At 42.9% G+C, this 19,756-nt stretch overlaps 1 protein-coding gene across 1 annotated transcript in view; it reads left to right on the top strand.

Annotated features, from left to right (window-relative positions):
* The window catches only part of LOC309527607 (ABC-type organic anion transporter ABCA8-like), a 58,203-nt gene that overhangs the window by 32,256 nt on the left and 6,191 nt on the right, over window positions 1–19,756 (top strand). Inside the window, exons 20-33 of the mRNA XM_082214425.1 lie at window positions 58–195; window positions 804–917; window positions 4,059–4,235; window positions 4,513–4,626; window positions 6,839–6,985; window positions 8,623–8,760; window positions 11,629–11,720; window positions 14,079–14,202; window positions 15,133–15,259; window positions 16,889–16,980; window positions 17,244–17,416; window positions 17,743–17,818; window positions 18,769–18,863; window positions 19,348–19,467. Of these exons, the coding sequence (XP_082070551.1) occupies window positions 58–195; window positions 804–917; window positions 4,059–4,235; window positions 4,513–4,626; window positions 6,839–6,985; window positions 8,623–8,760; window positions 11,629–11,720; window positions 14,079–14,202; window positions 15,133–15,259; window positions 16,889–16,980; window positions 17,244–17,416; window positions 17,743–17,818; window positions 18,769–18,863; window positions 19,348–19,467 (1,727 nt within the window). The remainder of the gene's footprint in view (window positions 1–57; window positions 196–803; window positions 918–4,058; window positions 4,236–4,512; window positions 4,627–6,838; window positions 6,986–8,622; window positions 8,761–11,628; window positions 11,721–14,078; window positions 14,203–15,132; window positions 15,260–16,888; window positions 16,981–17,243; window positions 17,417–17,742; window positions 17,819–18,768; window positions 18,864–19,347; window positions 19,468–19,756) is intronic.

Raw genomic sequence — 19,756 nt, forward strand, 5'->3', positions numbered from 1 at the left:
TCATTCACTGACTCACTTGAATTTCTAACTTGTATTTCATTTCTTGTCTCGGTTCAGAAATACAGATTCACACTCATATGCCACATGGAAGTGACCAATTGCTTTCCGGTGCTTGTCAACATCATCAGCAATGCACGCCTGCGAATGTTAAATTCCGCTGCCCATATTCGAATCTGGAGTCACATGTTTCTATTTGTAAGTCTTTCAACTGGATTGTAAGAATGGTTACAGTAGTGTGAAGAGGCGGGCTAGTTGTAGTGGTGAATAAGTGTGAAAACACACACACACACAATCTCTCTTTAATAGATTTGCATTCATCTTTAATATTGATAGGCTTCCAAGCCAAGGTATTTCTAATTTCATCCATTTTTCAGAACTTCTGTGATTTTTAAAAATCATGCGTTCAGTTTGAAACATCATTTTATTAGTTGGTGTTATATATAGTCCAAGGTATTTGATAGAAACGTTTGTCCACTTAATATTCATTTGTTTTGATATTTTAATTTTAATTTCTTCTAGTACAGTATATTAATACTCATAATATCTGTACTACCTGAGTCGATTTTATACTCAGAGACTCTGCTGTAGTCTCTGAATTCAGTTGATTCTTGTGAGTTTATAATAGTTAACAGTACTACATCATAAACCTAAAGACAACTTTTAAATAAGCAATGATCAACTTTATTCCTATAATTAAATATCATTTTTAAGCCTACCAAGTGCAGAGAATAATAGCAGCTGTTCTAATCATATATACTGTCACATAGTGTTTATAAACTTTATCTTTCTGATTTGTTTCCCAGCAATTTAGTAGCAAACAGCTATGGATCTCTTTCTGTAACATGTGCTTGTTTGGGGTATTTATATACCCTACCTTTCCAGCACATTTTGCGATGATGAGCGGTCGTTACTACAAGGTAAAGTAATTAAACATGCATGAAACTTATTCCCTTGCAATGAATGCAGTCTTTTGATTTCCCCCACTCCAGTTGACATCAAATTCAGTAGATTATCAATTTTGGATCTGCATATAGTTTACTGTCCAAGCACCCACAGCACTCTTGGCATTGCAGTACAATTGTGTCTTATGTGGGAGTTTAGTTCCAAGAGTCGCCCGTATAGGCAAAACGCATGAACTCAAACCCTTGGAACCAAACTTTTATGTCATCTTGTGGGAGCATCCCAGACTGGTGAGAGGAGATAGCCTTGCTCAGAAAGCAAGCCAGATAGCTTAAAAGCTCTATGTGCACCAGGAAAATCCAGTGTAAAAATAGTTTCTAAGTTCTCTGCCTCACTTCCCAAGCAAAGCCCTTTCCACACACCAGCATTTAACGTCAATCAGCCAGTGTTCAACTGCATATGGTTGAAATCGCGCAAGTTAAATGTGCGTAAGACAGAATCATATCTTTGGGGCCTATCACCCCTACATTCTTGTTTTTATGATAACTTATTTGAGTTGGATATAGCTCTTGGATTTATGTTCAAACCTTGGGAGATCGCAATGGGGAGCTAACGATTCTATTGATTCCCATGTGCCACAATGGAAGAAATAAAAACTTTCAGTTTTATGCTAGCTCTTATATCCCAGTCCAGATCTCCCTTTGAGTGTTTTATTATTTGTTTTTGAAATGTAGAGACTGCCCTATTAAAAAAAGTTTTTAAAAACAAACAAGCTGAAACAGTGATAAAAAGAGCAATACAATATACATTTCGGAATTGAGAAAAAATGAGCACACCAAAAAAAAGGGGGGGGGGAATAAAACTGCTATACAGTGGTGCCTTGGGTTACAGGCGCTTCAGGTTACAGATGCTTCAGGTTACAGACTCTGCTAACTCAGAAATAGTACCTCAGGTTAAGAACTTTGCTTCAGGATGAGAACAGAAATCATGCTCTGGCGGCGCGGCAGCAGCAGGAGGCCCCATTAGCTAAAGTGGTACCTCAGGTTAAGAACAGTTTCAGGTTAAGAATGGACCTCCAGAACGAATTAAGTTCTTAACCCAAGGTACCACTGTAGTAAGGTTTTTAAATTCTGAAAGGGCATTAAAAGATGTCTCAGGTGGGGGTCATTCCACAACTGTGATGCCACTACAGTGGACACTCGGGTTGCGAACGTGATCCATGCGGGATGCACGTTCGCAATCCACGTCTGCGCATGTGTGGGTTGCTATTTGGTGCTTCTGTGCATGCCAAAGCATGATTTAGTGCTTTTGCGCATGCTTGGCCGCTGGAACCCGGAATTAACCTATTCCGGTACTTCCGGATTTTGGTGGTCCGCAACCCGAAAAAACGCAACCTGAAGTGGCTGTAACCCCAGGTATGACTGTACTTAAAATGCACTTTCACTCTAGGCCCCCTGCTGCATCTCACCTAGTGGGGGCACCTGTAGAAGGGCCTCCTGCAATGATCTGCAGATCCAGGTAGGTAAGTGTGGCAAGAGGTGATCAGTTCCGTATTCTTGCAGTCAGTGCAAAGATTTCCCAATTCATTCAAGTGGAGAGAGCGGGTATTTATTTGAAGTATTGATACACCATTCCCTCTGTCTGACATCCAAGGGCATACTAAGTTGCCAGCTCCCATAGTTCCTTCCCTATCTCACCTAGGAATGGGACACTTTTCTCAGACTTCTCCTTCTTTAGTCTTTGGTTGCTGGTTTCCTCCCCTCACCCTCTTGTTTCCTCAGAACACTCCTATTCAGAACTTCATTGTTTTTGCTCACATTTCAGCTGATACCCCTATTAATTCATGACAACTTACTAGGAGACAGTGGTCACCTCAGCAGTGTCTTCAATGCTACTTCCTCAATCCTGGCCAAAGTGGTACAGAGAGGAGGTTTCTCCCATACCTGAGCCCACCCTTGATTTTCTAACTGCCTCCCTAAATCCTTAAGTTGCCATCTCTTTCTCCATTAACGTTTTGTAAATTGCAGAGCCCAAACCCTTTAGAATGGTCCCCTGGTGGTAAAAGTAAAGGGTAAAGGACCCCTGACCATTAGGTCCAGTCGTGGCCGACTCTGGGGTTGCGGCACTCATCTCGCTTTATTGGCCGAGGAAGCTGGCGTACAGCTTCCGGGTCATGTGGCCAGCATGACTAAGCCGCTTCTGGCGAACCAGAGCAGCACACGGAAACGCCGTTTACCTTCCCGCCAGAGCAGTACCTATTTATCTACTTGCACTTTGACGTGCTTTCGAACTGCTAGGTTGGCAGGAGCAGGGACCGAGCAACGGGAGCTCACCCCATCACGAGGATTCGAACCGCCAACCTTCTGATCGACAAGTCCTAGGCTCTGTGGTTTAACACAAAGTTTATTAGTTCTATTTATTAAATTTGCTAGTCGCTTTTTAACCAAAGCCATTCAAAGAGTCTTACAGTAAATAAACAAACACATACCTTAAATCTGTCATAAAAGGAAGGAAAGAAAAATCTAAATGGCTACTCTACTTTAAAAAAGTTGAAATAAAACACCCACACACCCACACACAAGGAGGCAATTTAAAACCCAAGAAATGTTTTTACCTGGTGCCTGAAGTTAAGTAACAATGGCACCAGGTGAGCCTCTCGGGGGAGAGCATTCCACAAGTGGGGAACCACCACTCCCATCTTATCTGAACCTCCTGTGGAAGGGGCATAAAAGAAAGGGGGGACTAAGTAATTGATGAAAAATATGTATCTTAGGGACGTGGGTGGCGCTGTGCATTAAACCACAGAGCCTAGGACTTGCCGATCAGAAGGTTAGCTGTTCAAATCCCCGTGACGGGGTGAGCTCCTGTTGTTCGGTCCCGGCTTCTGCTAACCTAGCAGTTTGAAAGCACATCAAAGTGCAAGTAGATAAATAGGTACCGCTCCGGCAGGAAGGTAAACAGAGTTTCCGTGTGCTGCTCTGACCCGGAAGCTGTATGCTGGCTCCCTCGGCCAATAAAGCGAGATGAGCGCTGCACCCCAGAGTCGGTTACGACTGGATCTAATGGTCAGGGGTCCCTTTACCCTTACCTTTATTATGTATCTTGCCACAAATCATGTACTGAAGGGCATAATTATCTCTTGCAATTTTCTTTGCTAGATAAAAACTCGTTCTCAGTTGCGGATCTCAGGACTCTTTCCTTCTGCCTTTTGGTGTGGATTAGCTCTGGTAGACGTCCCTTTGCATTTTATTATCCTCCTGCTGCTGCTTTGGCCGTGGCTCAGGCTATTAGACATTGTGGGACCTCATGGCCATACTACCACAATTTTATGTTTGGTGAGTATAATTACTTACATTACTTTTTAAAAGTAGTCTTTAGATGACCTTTAATGTTTACAATGCTTACAAACTAATGTTTACAAATGTTACAAACATTGAACCATTTCCACTGAATAATAAACTTGGGCTGCGATCCTCAATAGTTTACAAGGGAGTAAACTCACTCGAACATAATGGGCCTTCTATATAGTTTGGTCATATGAAATGAGTTCCCAGAAAACCCGTGTTTTCAGACACCAGTCTTAACAATAAATATTAACCTTCTTCTTAACAGGTGTCATTTCTGTTTGGCTACAGCACGTCAATGGTCTTATTCCTATATGTAATTGCCTTCGTGTTTCGCAACAAATGGCATGCTAGCAGTTTTTGGTCAGTCGTCTTAATCTTGGTAAGTTTTATGGCCAGACCACTGACTGATCATTTATTTCCTTATATTCTTAATCTTACAATACCTCTAATTGTTTATAATTTTCCATTAAAGTAGACAAATCAATGGATGCTTCAAATATAATAATGTGAAATAATGTAAGACTGAATGACACGTTGAACAGAAAAGAGCATGAGCAGTGCTCCTTTAAGTGTGCATACTTAAGCGGTATTCTATTTTTTAAATTGTTTTAGTATTTAATTTTTTATTAGTTTCAATTCATTGTACAACACCAAACATTAAAACAATAAAAAAGACAAAACACAAAAAAACAAAGAAAAGAAAAACATTGCATAACATAAAACACCAACAAATTAAACTTACAGTAACTAAATAACTAAATCACACAACAATGATTGACTTCCCTTCAACTCGGTTTCGGAATATGTTACAAAAGATTTTCTATCTGCAGTTTCGTTTTCTTAAAACTCTTTACGTCGCAGGAGTTACATCGAGCCTACTGTGATTTTTAGATTTTTTACATCTGTTTCAATATATGTCATAAATTTATTCCATTCATTATTAAACTTTGTACCTTTTTGGTTTCTTATTTTCTGTGTCATTTTTGCCAATTCTATATAATCAAATAATTTAGATTGCCACTCATTTATAGTTGGGATTTTTGATGTCTTCCAGTTTTGTGCTATTAGTGTTCTAGCAGCCACTGTTGCATATTGGAAAAGTGTTTGGTCTTCCTTTTTAATTTCTTCTACAATTATCCCCAGAAGGAAGGCCTTAAGCGGTATTCTAAATCAGGTCTCCAGCTGTTGTTGGCCTACAACTGCCCTCACCCCTCACCACTGCTCCTGCTTGCTAAGGATGATGGGAGTTGTAGTCCAACTACAGCTGGAGATTCAGGTTTGGGAAACCCTGTTCTAAATACTTCCTTCAAACTGTCTGCATTTGAGCCAAGTTATTCCATACTTGGGACTGTGAGGACCCTTCTTCAGGAGCTGCCCAAAGAGATCTGTACCTGTCTTATAGGTAAAGGTAAAGGGACCCCTGACCATTAGGTCCAGTCGTGACCGACTCTGGGGTTGCGGTGCTCATCTCGCTTTACTGGCCGAGGGAGCCAGTGTACAGCTTCCGGGTCATGTGGCCAGCATGACTAAGCCGCTTCTGGCGAACCAGAGCAGCGCACGGAAACACCTTTACCTTCCCGCCGGAGCAGTACCTATTTATCTACTTGCACAAGACGTGCTTTCGAATTGCTAGGTTGGCAGGAGCAGGGACCGAGCAACGGGAGCTCACCCCGTTGCAGGGATTCGAACCACTGACCTTCTGATCGGCAAGTCCTAGGCTCTGTGGTTTAACCACAGTACCACCCGCATCCCTTATACCTGTCTTATACTCTGCCACAAAAAACGTTTCTTCTTGCCACTAGAATAGGATACTATCATTTTGCCACTTCCTCAATAATGCCTGTGAAGCCAGTGGCTGTGAGGTAAGGTGAGGCAACTGCCTCAGGTAGCAGGATCCATTGGGGCAACAGACCCCAATGTAGATCTTATTCAGGGCCGGCTCACCCGTGAGGCAAGCTAAGGCAACTGCCTCAGGCGTTGGAATCCACAGTGGCAGCAGTTCCCCGTATCAAACTTTCTTTCCCCACATTCCCAATATAGATATTCCCCCACCCCTTCTTCTCTGGCAGGGAGGGGAAGCCACTTTGGGGTCCACCTCAGATGCCAATATGTCTTGGGCTAGCCCTGAGGTATAGATTGCATTCAATGGGTATCGGGTGAATTCCACCTCCCACCCTAGCAATTCACACCTTCCAGTGGGGTGGGAGGTGGGATTCACCCGCTACCCACAGAGTGGTAACTCTCAACTTATGCACATTTAACTTCTGAGCATTTAGTTTTATGCGCTTGGCAAATAAAAAATAAATAAATAAAAGTTGAAAGGGGACAGAAAGCGGGGCAGGTATCCAAGAAAAAAGACGTTGGCAATCCCACCCACCATTGAACCCATTATATTTTGACATACATGATTTTGGCCTCACACTCTGTCCTCAGAACATAACCCCCATGTAAGTTGAGAGATGTAGTTACACACACTTGGTTGTGTTTCATTTGGGGTGTAAAGGAGTTAAGCCTCAGTATGGAAAACAAAATGGGAAGAAGCTGTTTAATCTGTTCAAAAGCTTAATATATTTTTTATTGTTTCATTTCAGGTGAATGTGCTTGCTTTGATTAATGCAGTCTTTGCAGTCCACTATGTGCATCATCTACTAATATTAATTCTTCCCCTGTTTACAGCAATAGAATTTATGTTAACTTTCACAACGGTAAGCAAAAGTGCAGCCTATTCCTGGTATCTTTAACTTGCCCATTAGGGCACCAAAGAGCCCTTGGTACCTTTGTCACGTACCAAGACTATCTGCCCCTTCCAATTTTATTTTCATTTTTAAATGATGTTTTTGGGTTGGGAAGCTTCCTGTTTTTATGTGGTGTTGTCTGTGCATTTTGTCTGTGCTTTTGCAGGGTGGGGATTTGTGTTGGGTGGGGGGAGTTCCAAACATGACCAATTTTTTGCCCTATGAAATCGGCATTATTTGGTGTCCAGTTTCTGAATTTATCACACAATTCGAAAAGGTTAGGGTCCGCTAGGCTATCGCTTTGCAACTGCACTCTTGGGTTAAGGAAACAGTAGCTCATCATGGGCCACCAGATTCATAATGGCACATCCTCCTGGTCTGTAATCCCGGAATAAAGGTGCTCCCAATTAAGGTTTACACCCACCTCAGCCCCCGAGCCACCTCCTCTTTTGGAACCTGATCTCGCAACCACTGTGCCATCTGTGCAGCTACCTTATCTAATCTCCTTGACCTTGGGCTGATCAGCTGGACACTTTCCAGTGAACCGGGGGAGGCTCCGCGCGGCTCTAACAACTAGGTGCACCTTATGGTCCGGTGTGCCTTATGGAGCAAAAAATACGATAATACAGTTGTACCTTGGGTTACAAATGCTTCGAGTTACAAATGCTTCGGGTTACAAACTCCGCTAACCTGGAAGTAGTTGCTCCGATTTGTGAACATATCCCCAGGATGAGAATGGAAATTGCACGGCTGCGGCGCAGTGGCAGCGGGAGGCCCCATTAGCTAAAGTGGTACCTCAGGTTAAGAATGGTTTCGGGTTAAGAACGGACCTCCGGAACGAATTAAGTTTGTAACCCGAGGTACCACTGTAACCGAAACTGATCCAACAGCTCTGCTCCATTTGGATGCCTCCATATGGCTTAATCCTAATCATGGCATCCAATTCCAAACAAACCTGAGGGACTTTACTCACAAAACGACTAGCAAATTTGTTTTAGCAGAGATCCAATGGGACATTTTGGTACTAAATTCCAGGATTCCCCCCTTGCTCTGTTGCACCCCTCCACGTCGAGAGGGGGCTCCAGGCCCTCTGGGAATCGCCCACACATCTATTGATTCTGGCTGCCTACACACACACACACACACACACACACACACACACACACACACACCCCACCAGGCATACATTTGGAGCCCATCCTCTCCTCTGCCTCATGAAAAGGATTCTGGGAAGTGTAGTTTATCCTCTGCAGCCAGGCATTTGGCTGACTAAAATCCTATGTCCTTTTATATGTTTTTTTGGAAGGGGGGAATGTTTGCTGCTTTGGTTTGTTCTTGTCCTTATTATGCATTTTGAATCTTTTGTCTCGTATTTATATGCTGTGAATCGCCCTGCAATTTTCAGATGAAGGGCAGTATACAGATTTAATACATAAAAAACAATCCTGCATAGACCTGCAGTTCCCAATTTTCCTATCTCCCACAACAAGAAGCACTCAACATAATGTAGGTCTTAGAAGCTCACAGGTCCTCGAGTCACTGTCTTTCGAAGTCATTTTCTTTTACTTCACAAACTAGTATACTTCTGAATAAGCAGAAACAGTTAACTTAATTTGGCGGGACACTAACTTTCAAGCTGACAGGCACTGGCACAACCTGACTTCAGTATTACAGGGAATAATCTACAGAATCACCTTCCCCCCCCCTTACAGATGTTGACTGGATCGTTTTATGAAGACAGACAATTAATGACTATGATCTGGATGGCTTCCTTTATGGTGAGAAATGAATTCAATATTTGTAGGGGAGATATTTTAGTTTGTAGGGTGTTGTATCCAATGGAATGGGTGTTCACCTTGTTGCAAGACACTAGACAGTGTCACGGCCTAGGACCCTCGTATCTACGGGACCGCCTCTCCTGGTATGCCCCACAGAGGAACTTACGGTCCTCAAATAAAAACATCTTGAAGGTCCCAGGCCACAGAGAGGTTAGGCTGGCCTCAACTAGAGCCAGGGCTTTTTCGGCTGCGGCTCCAACCTGGTGGAACGCTCTGTCACAAGAGACAAGGGCCCTGCAGGACTTGACATCTTTCCGCAGGGCCTGCAAGACAGAGCTGTTCCACCAGGCCTTTGGTTAGGGCACAGCCTGACTCCCTCCTTTGGCAATCTTTACAATACTTTAGTTTATGGTTGCCATCAATTTTGATTTTAATTAATTCTTATGATGTTTTTATAATGTTGCACTATTTTAGTGTTGTTAGCCGCCCTGAGCCCGGCTTCGGCTGGGGAGGGCGGGATATAAATAAAATTTATTATTATTATTATTATTATTATTATTATTATTATTAGACAGGAGCAAAGACTTGTGGGGAGCAGGCTGGACTCCCTCAGTTTTTCCTCCTGTCTAGATGTATACAGGTGAAGCTTGGAAAATTAGAATATTGTGGAAAAGTTCATTTATTTCAGTAATTCAACTTAAAAGGCGAAACTAATATATGAGATAGACTCATGACATGCAAAACGAGATATGTCAAGCCTTTATTTGTTATAATTGTGATGATCATGGTTTAAGTTGAATTGCTGAAATAAATGAACTTTTCCACAATGTCAGGGGTTCAGGGACAGAGGCACAGGTGAGGGGGGAGACGGAGAGCGATGGGGAAGAAACCCAGGACAGTGAGGAAGAGGATGACAATGACTTGAGGTCTTCCATGAGTCTCTCAAGTGAATTGGAGGATTCCCAGAGGGGGGCGCCCCTGGTCAAGCCAAGGGGGGTCACAGGAGGGACCTGCCAGGAGAAGGGAAGCAGCAGGGAAACCCCGAGTGGGAGTGGGAGATCGGGGTCGGCTTCCCAGGAGGAACGGAGTGAGAAGGGTGGAGTTCCCAGTGTGACACACGGAGCAGAGCAGGAAGGAGACAGGGGAAGGAGATCGGGGCAGGACGTCCTGCCGGAAGGGGCGGAGAGTAGTACAGGGAGTAGTGTAGCTGTCAAAAGGAAGGTCAGGGGTAGCGAACGCGCGCCAAGTTCAAATGTGGAGGCGCGCGGAAATGGAGAGAGCCCGGAGGAGGAGCCTGGCCCCAAAGCACGAAGGAGGGGGGAGCAGGCATCTGAGGAATCCGCGTCAGGGGAGAGCAGGAGGGAAGGAACCCAGGAGGGCAGAAAGACCCTGCGGAAAAGAAAGGACAGGAAGAGGTGGTCTAGCACAAGCCTCTTAATCTGGTGTAGGGGCGGGACCGATTTAGAGGGGACTTCAAATGTCTAGGCTAAGAGACGCGGGGCTGCGCGCCTCGGTTGTGCAACCATTAATGAACTGCAATAAACATCCTTGTATATAAGAAGAGCTTGGCGTTGGTCTTTTGTGAGCTGAGACCTGAGGCAGCCCCTGACACACAATATTCTAATTTTCTGAGTTTCACCTGTATAGTACATTCCTCCCAGCTCTCCTGACTCAACTAAGTTTTTTACTAGCTTCTGAACCCTCTTTTTTCTTTAGATTTCCCTTATCGTCGTTTTAGTTCTACAGTTCTTTGTTTGTCCATGCATTGTGGTTTCTTACACACACACAAAAACCAAACAACTAACCAAAGAAACAAACAGACAGACAGACAGACAGACAGACAGACAGACAGACAGACAGATGAAACCCTTTCCTTTGCTCTTTCTGTTTGGTTGTTCTGCTTATTTGCCACTCTTCTTTTATTCCTTAGTTGTTTACTTATATTGATAAATTTTCCAGAATCAGTGCCTGGTGAGATGTGCGACTCAAAAGACATGTCTCATCCATTTCCTCAATTCTGAGTGCTACTGGTAGGCTGCCCTTATCCCAGAACTGGTTAGTCAAATGCTTTCTCAAGGGTGCAGTACGTTGACACCCACCAATGGCACATCGCTTCCCCACCTGGAATTTACACTCGGTCCTCACAGCTCTTCAGAGATCTCCTTTCAAACGTCTATGTCTTGCACCCCTAAGGATCCTTTCCTTCAAAGTTCTCTTTTGGTGGCAATCACTTCGGCACACAGTGTCAGAGTTTTCAGCCCTTTCTACACCTAAACATCTTTGTATTTTCCACAAGGATAAGGTGGCGCTACGTTCAGACCTTTTCCTTCCTTCCGAAAGTCTATCTAGGTTCCACTGCCAACAAAATCTGACTCTCTGACTTTCCGTCTGCATCCAAAATAACCTAAGGAGCAAGCCTGGCACTCCCTGGATGTGCGCAGAGCTCTGAAAGTGTACCTACATCATACAAAATCCTTCTCTACAATGGATCTCTCTACCTGCTTTTTAAATGGCAGGGAGAGGAATCTTATCTCCCTATCTTACTGATGAGCACTAGAACACTAAGACCACATTGTAGATAAGAGCATCGGAGATAACTCTTGCTTGTCTCTGATCTTAGTGTCCTGGTGTTAAGATGGGAGATCCCCTTACTTGCCCCAGGCATGATGTGGTTAGGATCTCAGATGATTGGCAGGTGTGTTGGTTTGCCGCAAATGGCTGCATGGACCAAATGATGAGGCAATGGCCTCCCCCACTACTGGTTTATAGGATTGTAGCCCAAATATAGTGACTTAAATTGGTTATAGGTCTGTACACTTCTTGAACGTAATTGGTTGTTTCTGATTTTTTTGTTTTTGTTTTGTTTAGCCTTACTTCCACATTGTGGTTCTCATTCTTTTACTTCGCTGTCTGACGGCAAAATATGGCAGGCCAGTTATGAGAAGAGATCCTGTGTTTAGGTTTGTACACATATGGTTAACCTGCTTATGCAGTCAGACTTAGCAATGCAAAAGGTTTTCCTGTTTTTCTTCTGAAATGATGACTTTCAAATACATACAGTCATACCTCGGCTCCCGAACGCCTTGGGAGTCTAACGTTCTGTCCCCCAAACAATCGAAAACCAGAAGTGAGTGTTCGGGTTTTCGATTTTTTTTTTAAGCCAAATGTCTGGTGCGGCTTCCGCTATTGTTTCCGGAGCGCCTGTGCAATCAGGAACCAATCAGAAGCCGTGCCTTGGTTTCCAAACTTTTCGGAAGTTGAACGTACTTCCGGAATGGATTCCGTTCAACTTCCAATGTACATCTGTACGTCACTTTTTATATCCATAGGTTCTTCTCTCTCTCTCTCTTTTAAAAAAGCAAGTTTTCCTAGTTCTGCGCTTAAGAATCCCAATATCCCCTGGGAGTAATTCAGTGTAGCGCTAAGCAAATGGCTCTGTCAATGCATCTCTGCTGGCCTGAGGGAATACACTTCTCTCTTCCCACTTACTGTTCCAGGGGTTCTCTTCACCCCTTCCCCAAGTCAATTTGATGCAGTAATGGATGGAGGAGTTGGGGTAGTCCTGTTGTACTTTTGGAAGTTCTTGAACAGGTTCCCACTGACGGGGCTTTTTTAGTTTAATCCAGCCCTTGGTTCGCTTTATTTATTTATTCCATAAAAACTTTAAGGCAGAGATTTCCAAACTCTGTGTTGAGAAACGTTAGTGTGTCGGCTGCAGTGTGTAGGTGTGTCGTGTGAATGCTCCCCACCCTGAGGTAAAAATCATGGACTTAGGGGACTCAAAGAATCCCATGGGGAGTTGGGCAGCAAAAGCCAAATTTTCGCATCATTTCTCCTCCTGGGGCTGAATTACTGTGTTGCAAAATAATGCATGTCTAAAAAGGGGTCACCAATGTGAAAGGTTTGAAAAGCTCTGCGTTAATGTGTTTGGCAATGTGTAAAGGTAGATTCATTTCACAGTTGTTGTTTTAAAGAGGATATTCAAGATTTAACAAACACCTTCATAATTTTTAGGAATCTTTCATTTCATGAGGGTGCTTGTTTTCTTCCATAGAGCCAAACCTCTGAAAAAAGAGGATATTATTTTGTTGTTAAAGTATGATTTTTAAAAATTGCCTCACATAGGCAGAATATATGCTTTGATTTGATTTGATTTATTATATTACTATGCTTCTTTTCATTCAAATGAATCCCAAAGCGGCTTACAAACAAACAAAAAATAGCAATAACATGATAGAACATAATAGAACATCACAAATAACAACATAAATGTAATAGAATAATTAACAAATCATCAGTAGAACATTTGCAATCTATAAAACACTGCTTACAAATCAACAACTAAAAAAATAAGACAAACATCACATTTAAAGCAAGCCATATTATATGATTAACAAATCAATACAGCATTTATAAAACAATGTTAACAACGTTAACAACCAATCTTTAGCTCCAGGAGTTGACTTTATAAATAGAAAAATAATAATGGTGATCTTAATAATGTTACATACCACCCCAGTCTCCAAATGGTGAGAGATTCCAGGGGTTTCAGCGCATTCTCGAGTTCAGTTTTCTTTGAATGAAGACTGGCAGGGACTGGAGAGGCCTTAACAGCATTAACTTCCCAACAGATCTTGCTTTCCCATTAAGCTTCCAGGGAAGCCCTAAAGCCCAGCACGGAACAAGCATGTCTCTTGTGTCTCCAGCTTCTTCACCTCCTTTCTGCCTAGCTTACACTACACTGGCTATTGTTCTTGTATTTGTCTGGCGAGGCCCCGGGCCCTGCAGTTCCCTTAGATAATAGACACACGGACACAAATGTTTAGCTTAGTGGGATAAAATAGGCAACAACTTTATTGGTTATGGAAGGGACGCGGGTGGCGCTGTGGGTTAAACCACAGAGTTTAGGACTTGCTGATCAGAAGGTCAGCGGTTCGAATCCCTGCGACGGGGTGGGCTCCCGTTGCTCAGTCCCTGCTCCTGCCAACCTAGCAGTTCAAAAGCACGTCAAAGTGCAAGTAGATAAATAGGTATCGCTCCGGCGGGAAGGTAAACGGCGTTTCCGTGCGCTGCTCTGGCTCGCCAGAAGCGGCTTAGTCATGCTGGCCACATGACCTGGAAGCTGTACGCCGGCTCCCTTGGCCAATAAAGCGAGATGAGCGCCGCAACCCCAGAGTCAGTCACGACTGGACCTAATGGTCCAGTCAGAGATTCTCGCTTCCTCATGGACTGTTTTCTGCTTTCCTACTTGAGATTGGAATTCATTCCTTGGTGTGCAGTGCTTTTGAAACACTTTCTGTGGTGTCTTTGATCTGTAGGATTTCTCCACAGAGAAAGAGCAGCCATCAGAATCCCGAAGAGGCCAGTCAGGGCGATGATAGAGATGTTCAAGAGGAAAGGGCAAGAGTTCAGAGTGCACTTGCCTCTGCAAATCAGGAAGAGGTAAAGCAGAATTATTGTGATTTCCTTGTTTTAGAAAGGCTTTTATAGCTTGCTCTGCTGTTCATTACAGTGATTTGCTTGTGTAATGTAACTCGATGCCTGCTCCTGCTTACAGTCACCTTGGAAAACAAGCTTTTATGGCTTAAACACCTAACATTTTTGGCACTCCACGGGTACTCCTTATAAAAGCTGGAAAAAGTGGAGGAAGAGATGCTAAGAGAAAAGGACTGAGGCCTCCTAGATAAACAGAGCTCTATGTAGGGATGAGATATTAGTGTCCGGAAGAAGAGTGTCAGTACCTTAAGTGCTGGAAAACTAAGTACTGCAGATACCTTGTTTTTCAAAAGCCAACCCATGCGCCCCCATACTTTTGAAAATGTTGATATCTCTACAGTAGCTTTTGTTATGAGAATGGTTATGCAGACCACCGATTGGGAACCACTGTCTTGGCTTATTAATATTAACATATTAACATTAAGGTGACTTACTTGACCTAACAATAATTTGAAGCGTCATCTTTTCTTCCATCATCTTTACCTGGTTTCTTAATATGCCACAGTTCTGACAGTTGTTTGCACAGGTGTGTGGTTGGGATGCTGGCATAGTTAGCACTATCTGATGATGTATACTTGAGGCATTTAGCTTTGGAGTGGGACCACAGTTCACTGATAGAACTCATGCTTTGCATAGAGGAAGGCTTCAGAGTCAGATAAAGGGCATGGAAATCCTCTGCCTGATATCTTGCGGTACTGCCACCAGCCAGAGAGTAAATAGACAAATAGCCTGGCTTGTTATAAGTCAACTTCTTCCTATGTTTCTGTCTGAAGCAGAATGTCTTCCATGGCTCTTGCTTTGACCCACTTAAACCAAAGGTATAGCTATGTATGTATATGTGCTGTAAGCAAGCTTCTCTCTTCTGCACCTATTTAGAGACCAGTTATCCTAGTCAGCAACTTGCGCAAAGAATACAGAAGTGAGAAGGCTTGTTCCTGTGGCAAGAAAAGCAAGACGCTGGGGAAAGTGGCCACCAAAAGTGTCTCCTTCTGTGTTAAAAAAGGTTTGCTGGCAATGGAAAATTACTGTTACAGCTTGACCAAGGAAAAGCATAACTTTTACTTTGTAGTCATTTTGGGGGATGCTTGACACTTGAATATATTGTAAGTGACTCAGATAGGAAGGAAAGGAATCAGTATAGGGGCAGACCAATCCTAAACCCCAGATCTGCTGGCTGCTTGGTGGGTTGGGTTCTGATGTGGTGCAGGTGCCCCTTTGGTGGCATGGGGCCACAGCTGCTGCTGAAAGTTTCGTTGCCATTGATCTACTAGTTGCAGCATTTTTCCTGGCAGTAGCCCCGGAAAGGCTGGGGAAAGCCAGAAGCAAAGCCAGACTTGAATCTACTGAACCCAAAAGACCCTCTTCTTCCTAGGTGGGACCCAATGGCAGCTTGGAGATGGGTTGGGTAATTTCATCACTACAGTGGTACCTTGGGTTACAGATGCTTCAGGTTACAGACTCCGCTAACCCAGAAATAGTACCTCGGGTTAAGAACTTTGCTTCAGGATGAGAACAGAAATTGTGCTCTGGCAGCGCAGCAGCCGCAGGAGGCCCCATTAGCTAAAGTGCTGCTTCAGGTTAAGAACAGTTTCAGGTTAAGAGCAGACCTCCGGAACGAATTAAGTACTTAACCTGAGGTACCACTGTATTGGTTTCAGTGGAAGGTACTCCCAGACTGGCTGATGCAAGCCGGCAGGGCTTTGGAAATAGTGGGGTGATTTGCCACTTTTCTCTCCATTGTTCCCAGGAAAATTTTCTTCGCTGTTGCAGAAAGTTAAAACTAAGCAGAACTTATAGAAGAAGTGCATTTGTTGCTCCCAGGGAATCAGGCTGTTTAAAATTACTTAAGTTATTTTAAGTTTTGTGTAAGTTTTTTTACTATCAAAAATCAACATTAAAAAACACATTTCTCCACAGTCTAAAATAATTCTAGGGAACCTAAGTTGCTTAGATAGTGATGTGTTGTACTATGCATGTTTACTCAGATGCAAGACCTGAAAGTTTAAAGTTGCAGCCTTAGTCTAATGATCATATCCAATTGTAAGACTTTGAGTAGTACCTGGGAAGATGATTTGAGTAGTACCTGGGAATATGACTGAGGCAACTGAGAGTGCAATATTTCTTATGAATATAGCTATCTGAGACCATATAACACCGCTCCTGAAATACCTTCATTGCCTCCCAGTACATTTCCGAGCACAATTCAAAGTGTTGGTGCTGACCTTTAAAGCCCTAAATGGCCTCGACCCAGTATACCCGAAGGAGCGTCTCCACCCACATCATTCAGTCTGGACACTGAGGTCCTCCTCCAAGAGTCTTTTGCTGATTCCTTCACTGTAAGAAGTGAAGTTACAGGGAACCAGGCAGAGGGCCTTCTGAGTAGTGGTACCCTCACTGTGGAAGGCCCTGCCTACAGATGTCAAGGAGATAGAAGACATCTGAAGGCAGCCCTGTTTAGGGAATTTTTTAATGTTCAATGTATTTATCGTGTATTTAATATTCTATTAGGAGCCGCCCAGAGTGGCTGGGGAAACTCAGCCAGATAGGCTATTTTATTTTATTTTATTATTTTATTTTATTTGCTGGGATAATGTGTAGTATCCTTACCAAAGTGTGAGTATGTGTGTTCTAGGAGAAATTTTGGGGCTACTTGGACCCAATGGAGCTGGTAAAAGTACAACAATGAATATGATAACAGGAGACACAGATCCAACAGCTGGACAGGTAGGTGTGAGCACTAAAATGTACTCTTCTTTTTCATGAACAGGTGCACCATCACTGCAAAAGTCAACTTCAATGCATTACAAAGTGTTGTATCGCAATGGCATCAATAGCAGATTCCCATCTAGGACTAGGAACAGGGAGGGATTTTTGCATAGGAGGTAGAAGATTGAGGGCTGGCCTTTAATTTCCTAGATAGGACTTTTGTATTTCAAAAGATGACTCATGTTGGACAAATTTAAATGGGGCCACAATATTTTGGACAGGTCCTGATAAAAGGTGCTGATGCAGCTGCAACGGAAGAAAATGCTGTCGGTTTTCTTGGCTACTGTCCCCAAGAGGATGCCCTCTGGCCCAGCCTGACCATGAAAGAACATCTGGAGATTAATGCAGCTGTGAAAGGGATGCAGAAAGACTCAGCTGGTGTTGCTATCAGTCGGTAAGGGCAGCAAAAGATCCTGTTTTCATGGTACACTTCCTATCTCTTAGTTTTTGGGCTACTGAGTGCAAAGCCCCACATTCTATACTTGACAGAATTGTTGGACTTTGAAAGCTAATTGTTTTAGCATTGACATTTCTCCTTGGGAGGTGGGCAGTTAGCATTAAGTTCTTACACTGGCAAATAGCACATGTGGTTCATCTCCATCCAGTATCATAACAGCACCCCTGAGATTCACTTGCAACCTCCCCTGTAATTCTTATGCAAAAGAGATCCATTCTAGAATACTCCAGATGTCGTTTCATTTCTTCTGCCCTTTCTTTCAGAATAGTTCAAGCTTTGGAACTCCAGGACTATTTGAAAACGGCAGCTAAGGCATTACCTGCTGGACTGAGAAGGAAAGTAAGTTCTGTGTTTTGTTAGTTTCTTGAATCGGTTGCCAAATATTTAATGTTGGCTAATGGATAGAGACCAAGCGGCATCACAAGGTACTTGGGTTTGTTGCTCAGTCAGCGCTAGTTCTTTGCCACTGCACTGCCTATTTTCCTCCTTGCCAACACAGAACAATGTAGTCCATGGTGCAGTTTGCTGTCTCGATAATTTAAACAACATATCCACACCTTAGTTCTTAACAGACCTTCTGCTCTAAATATGTTGCAGTCTTACCAGGGTGTGTCCATTCAAAACTTTGGGACTGAAAATTATCGTTGGAAGTCCTAATTGCCTTGCTTGCCCACCAATCTCAGTTTCTTCAAGGAAAAAGGGTTCCTAGATGAAATGTATTATCAAAATCTCTTACTGGCTTATTTGCCTGTCCGAGCATTCAGCATGTTTTAGTTTGGTCTCGCTAGAGACGTTGGAGAATTCTGACAAAAGCAGTAATAAGAGCAGAAATTGCCAATGCTTGTTTATCCATCCTGTTTCCGAAATGGAAATGAACTCAGCATGTACCACTTTGTTTTGCATTTACTGTTGTTGTTTCAGTCCACAAACAATACATAATTCATTATTCTTTCCCCTGTTGCTTCCTTTGCACTGAAACGAATAATTTTGCCACAGTGGACTGTGAGACAGATAATGCAGTTTGGGCAGAAGAGAAACTACAGCACAATAGAATCAGTGTTTGGAAGAGAAAACAACGCCTTCTTACAATCACTAGTTCTCACTCACATATTGATAATTTTCTGGGTTTCTGCACCTGGGCAACTGTCACCACAGACTCATCTGTCGTCCAGAACCCTCTGCAAATATTATTAGTTGTATTTGTACTTACTCTCCCCCCCCCAAAAAATTATATCCTATCAAATGTTTGAAGCAACTTTAAATGGTTATTATTATTTCCTTCATTTTAGTTATGCTTTGCCCTGAGCATGCTGAGTAATCCTGCAGTGATGCTATTAGATGAACCAACAACAGGAATGGATCCTAAAGGAAAGCGCCAAGTGTGGTGAGTGACTCATACACTTAATATCTCAAACCAGGTTTGTGAATTTGCAATACATAATAACATATCACTCAAAACAAAATGTATACTTATAATGATGTACTTGCATTTAGGAATCCGAGTAAATATTGTGAATTTGTTCAGTGTTTTTTTGAAATACAGTGGTACCTCAGGTTACATACGCTTCAGGTTACATATGCTTCAGGTTACAGACTCCGCTAACCCAGAAATAGTACCTCAGGTTAAGAACTTTGCTTCAGGATGAGAACAGAAATCGTGCTCTGGTGGCGCGGCGGTAGCAGGAGGCCGCATTATCTAAAGTGGTGCTTCAGGTTAAGAACAGTTTCAGGTTAAGTGTGGACCTCTGGAACGAATTAAGTACTTAACCCGAGGTACCACTGTACCAGACAATAATGTCTGCTAGGAACAGGCCGTTTACGGCTCCTTCAACAATACCCCACCCTAGTAAATCTTATGTTGACTGCAGGAAAGCAATCCTCACTGCGCTGAAGGACAAAGACCAAGGAGCCATTTTGACAACTCACCACATGGAAGAAGCTGAGGCAGTGTGTGACAGAGTAGCCATCATGGTGACTGGACAGCTCAGGTGAGCTTCAACTTGCATTTTGTTTTCCAGCGTATTAGGATACCATAAACAGCTGATGTGTTGATGGGGCGAAATATTCTTCTTATTCTTTTTCCACCTTCTCATAAGAAGCTTGCTTTATACTTAAGGTTTTACCTCTATCTTCAGTACACGATATTTTATTTTATTGCTAGGGCTAGTGACTGATGCAAAGATTCTTCTGATTCTGAAGCTCGCCATGTTCAACTTATAATTTGTTACGTTTTTGACAATAACTGTCTAAAGTGTGTTTTTAAAATAAATTTTATTA

The sequence above is a fragment of the Podarcis vaucheri genome (assembly GCF_965113315.1).
Source record: "Podarcis vaucheri genome assembly, chromosome: 2".
NCBI lineage: Eukaryota > Metazoa > Chordata > Lepidosauria > Squamata > Lacertidae > Podarcis > Podarcis vaucheri.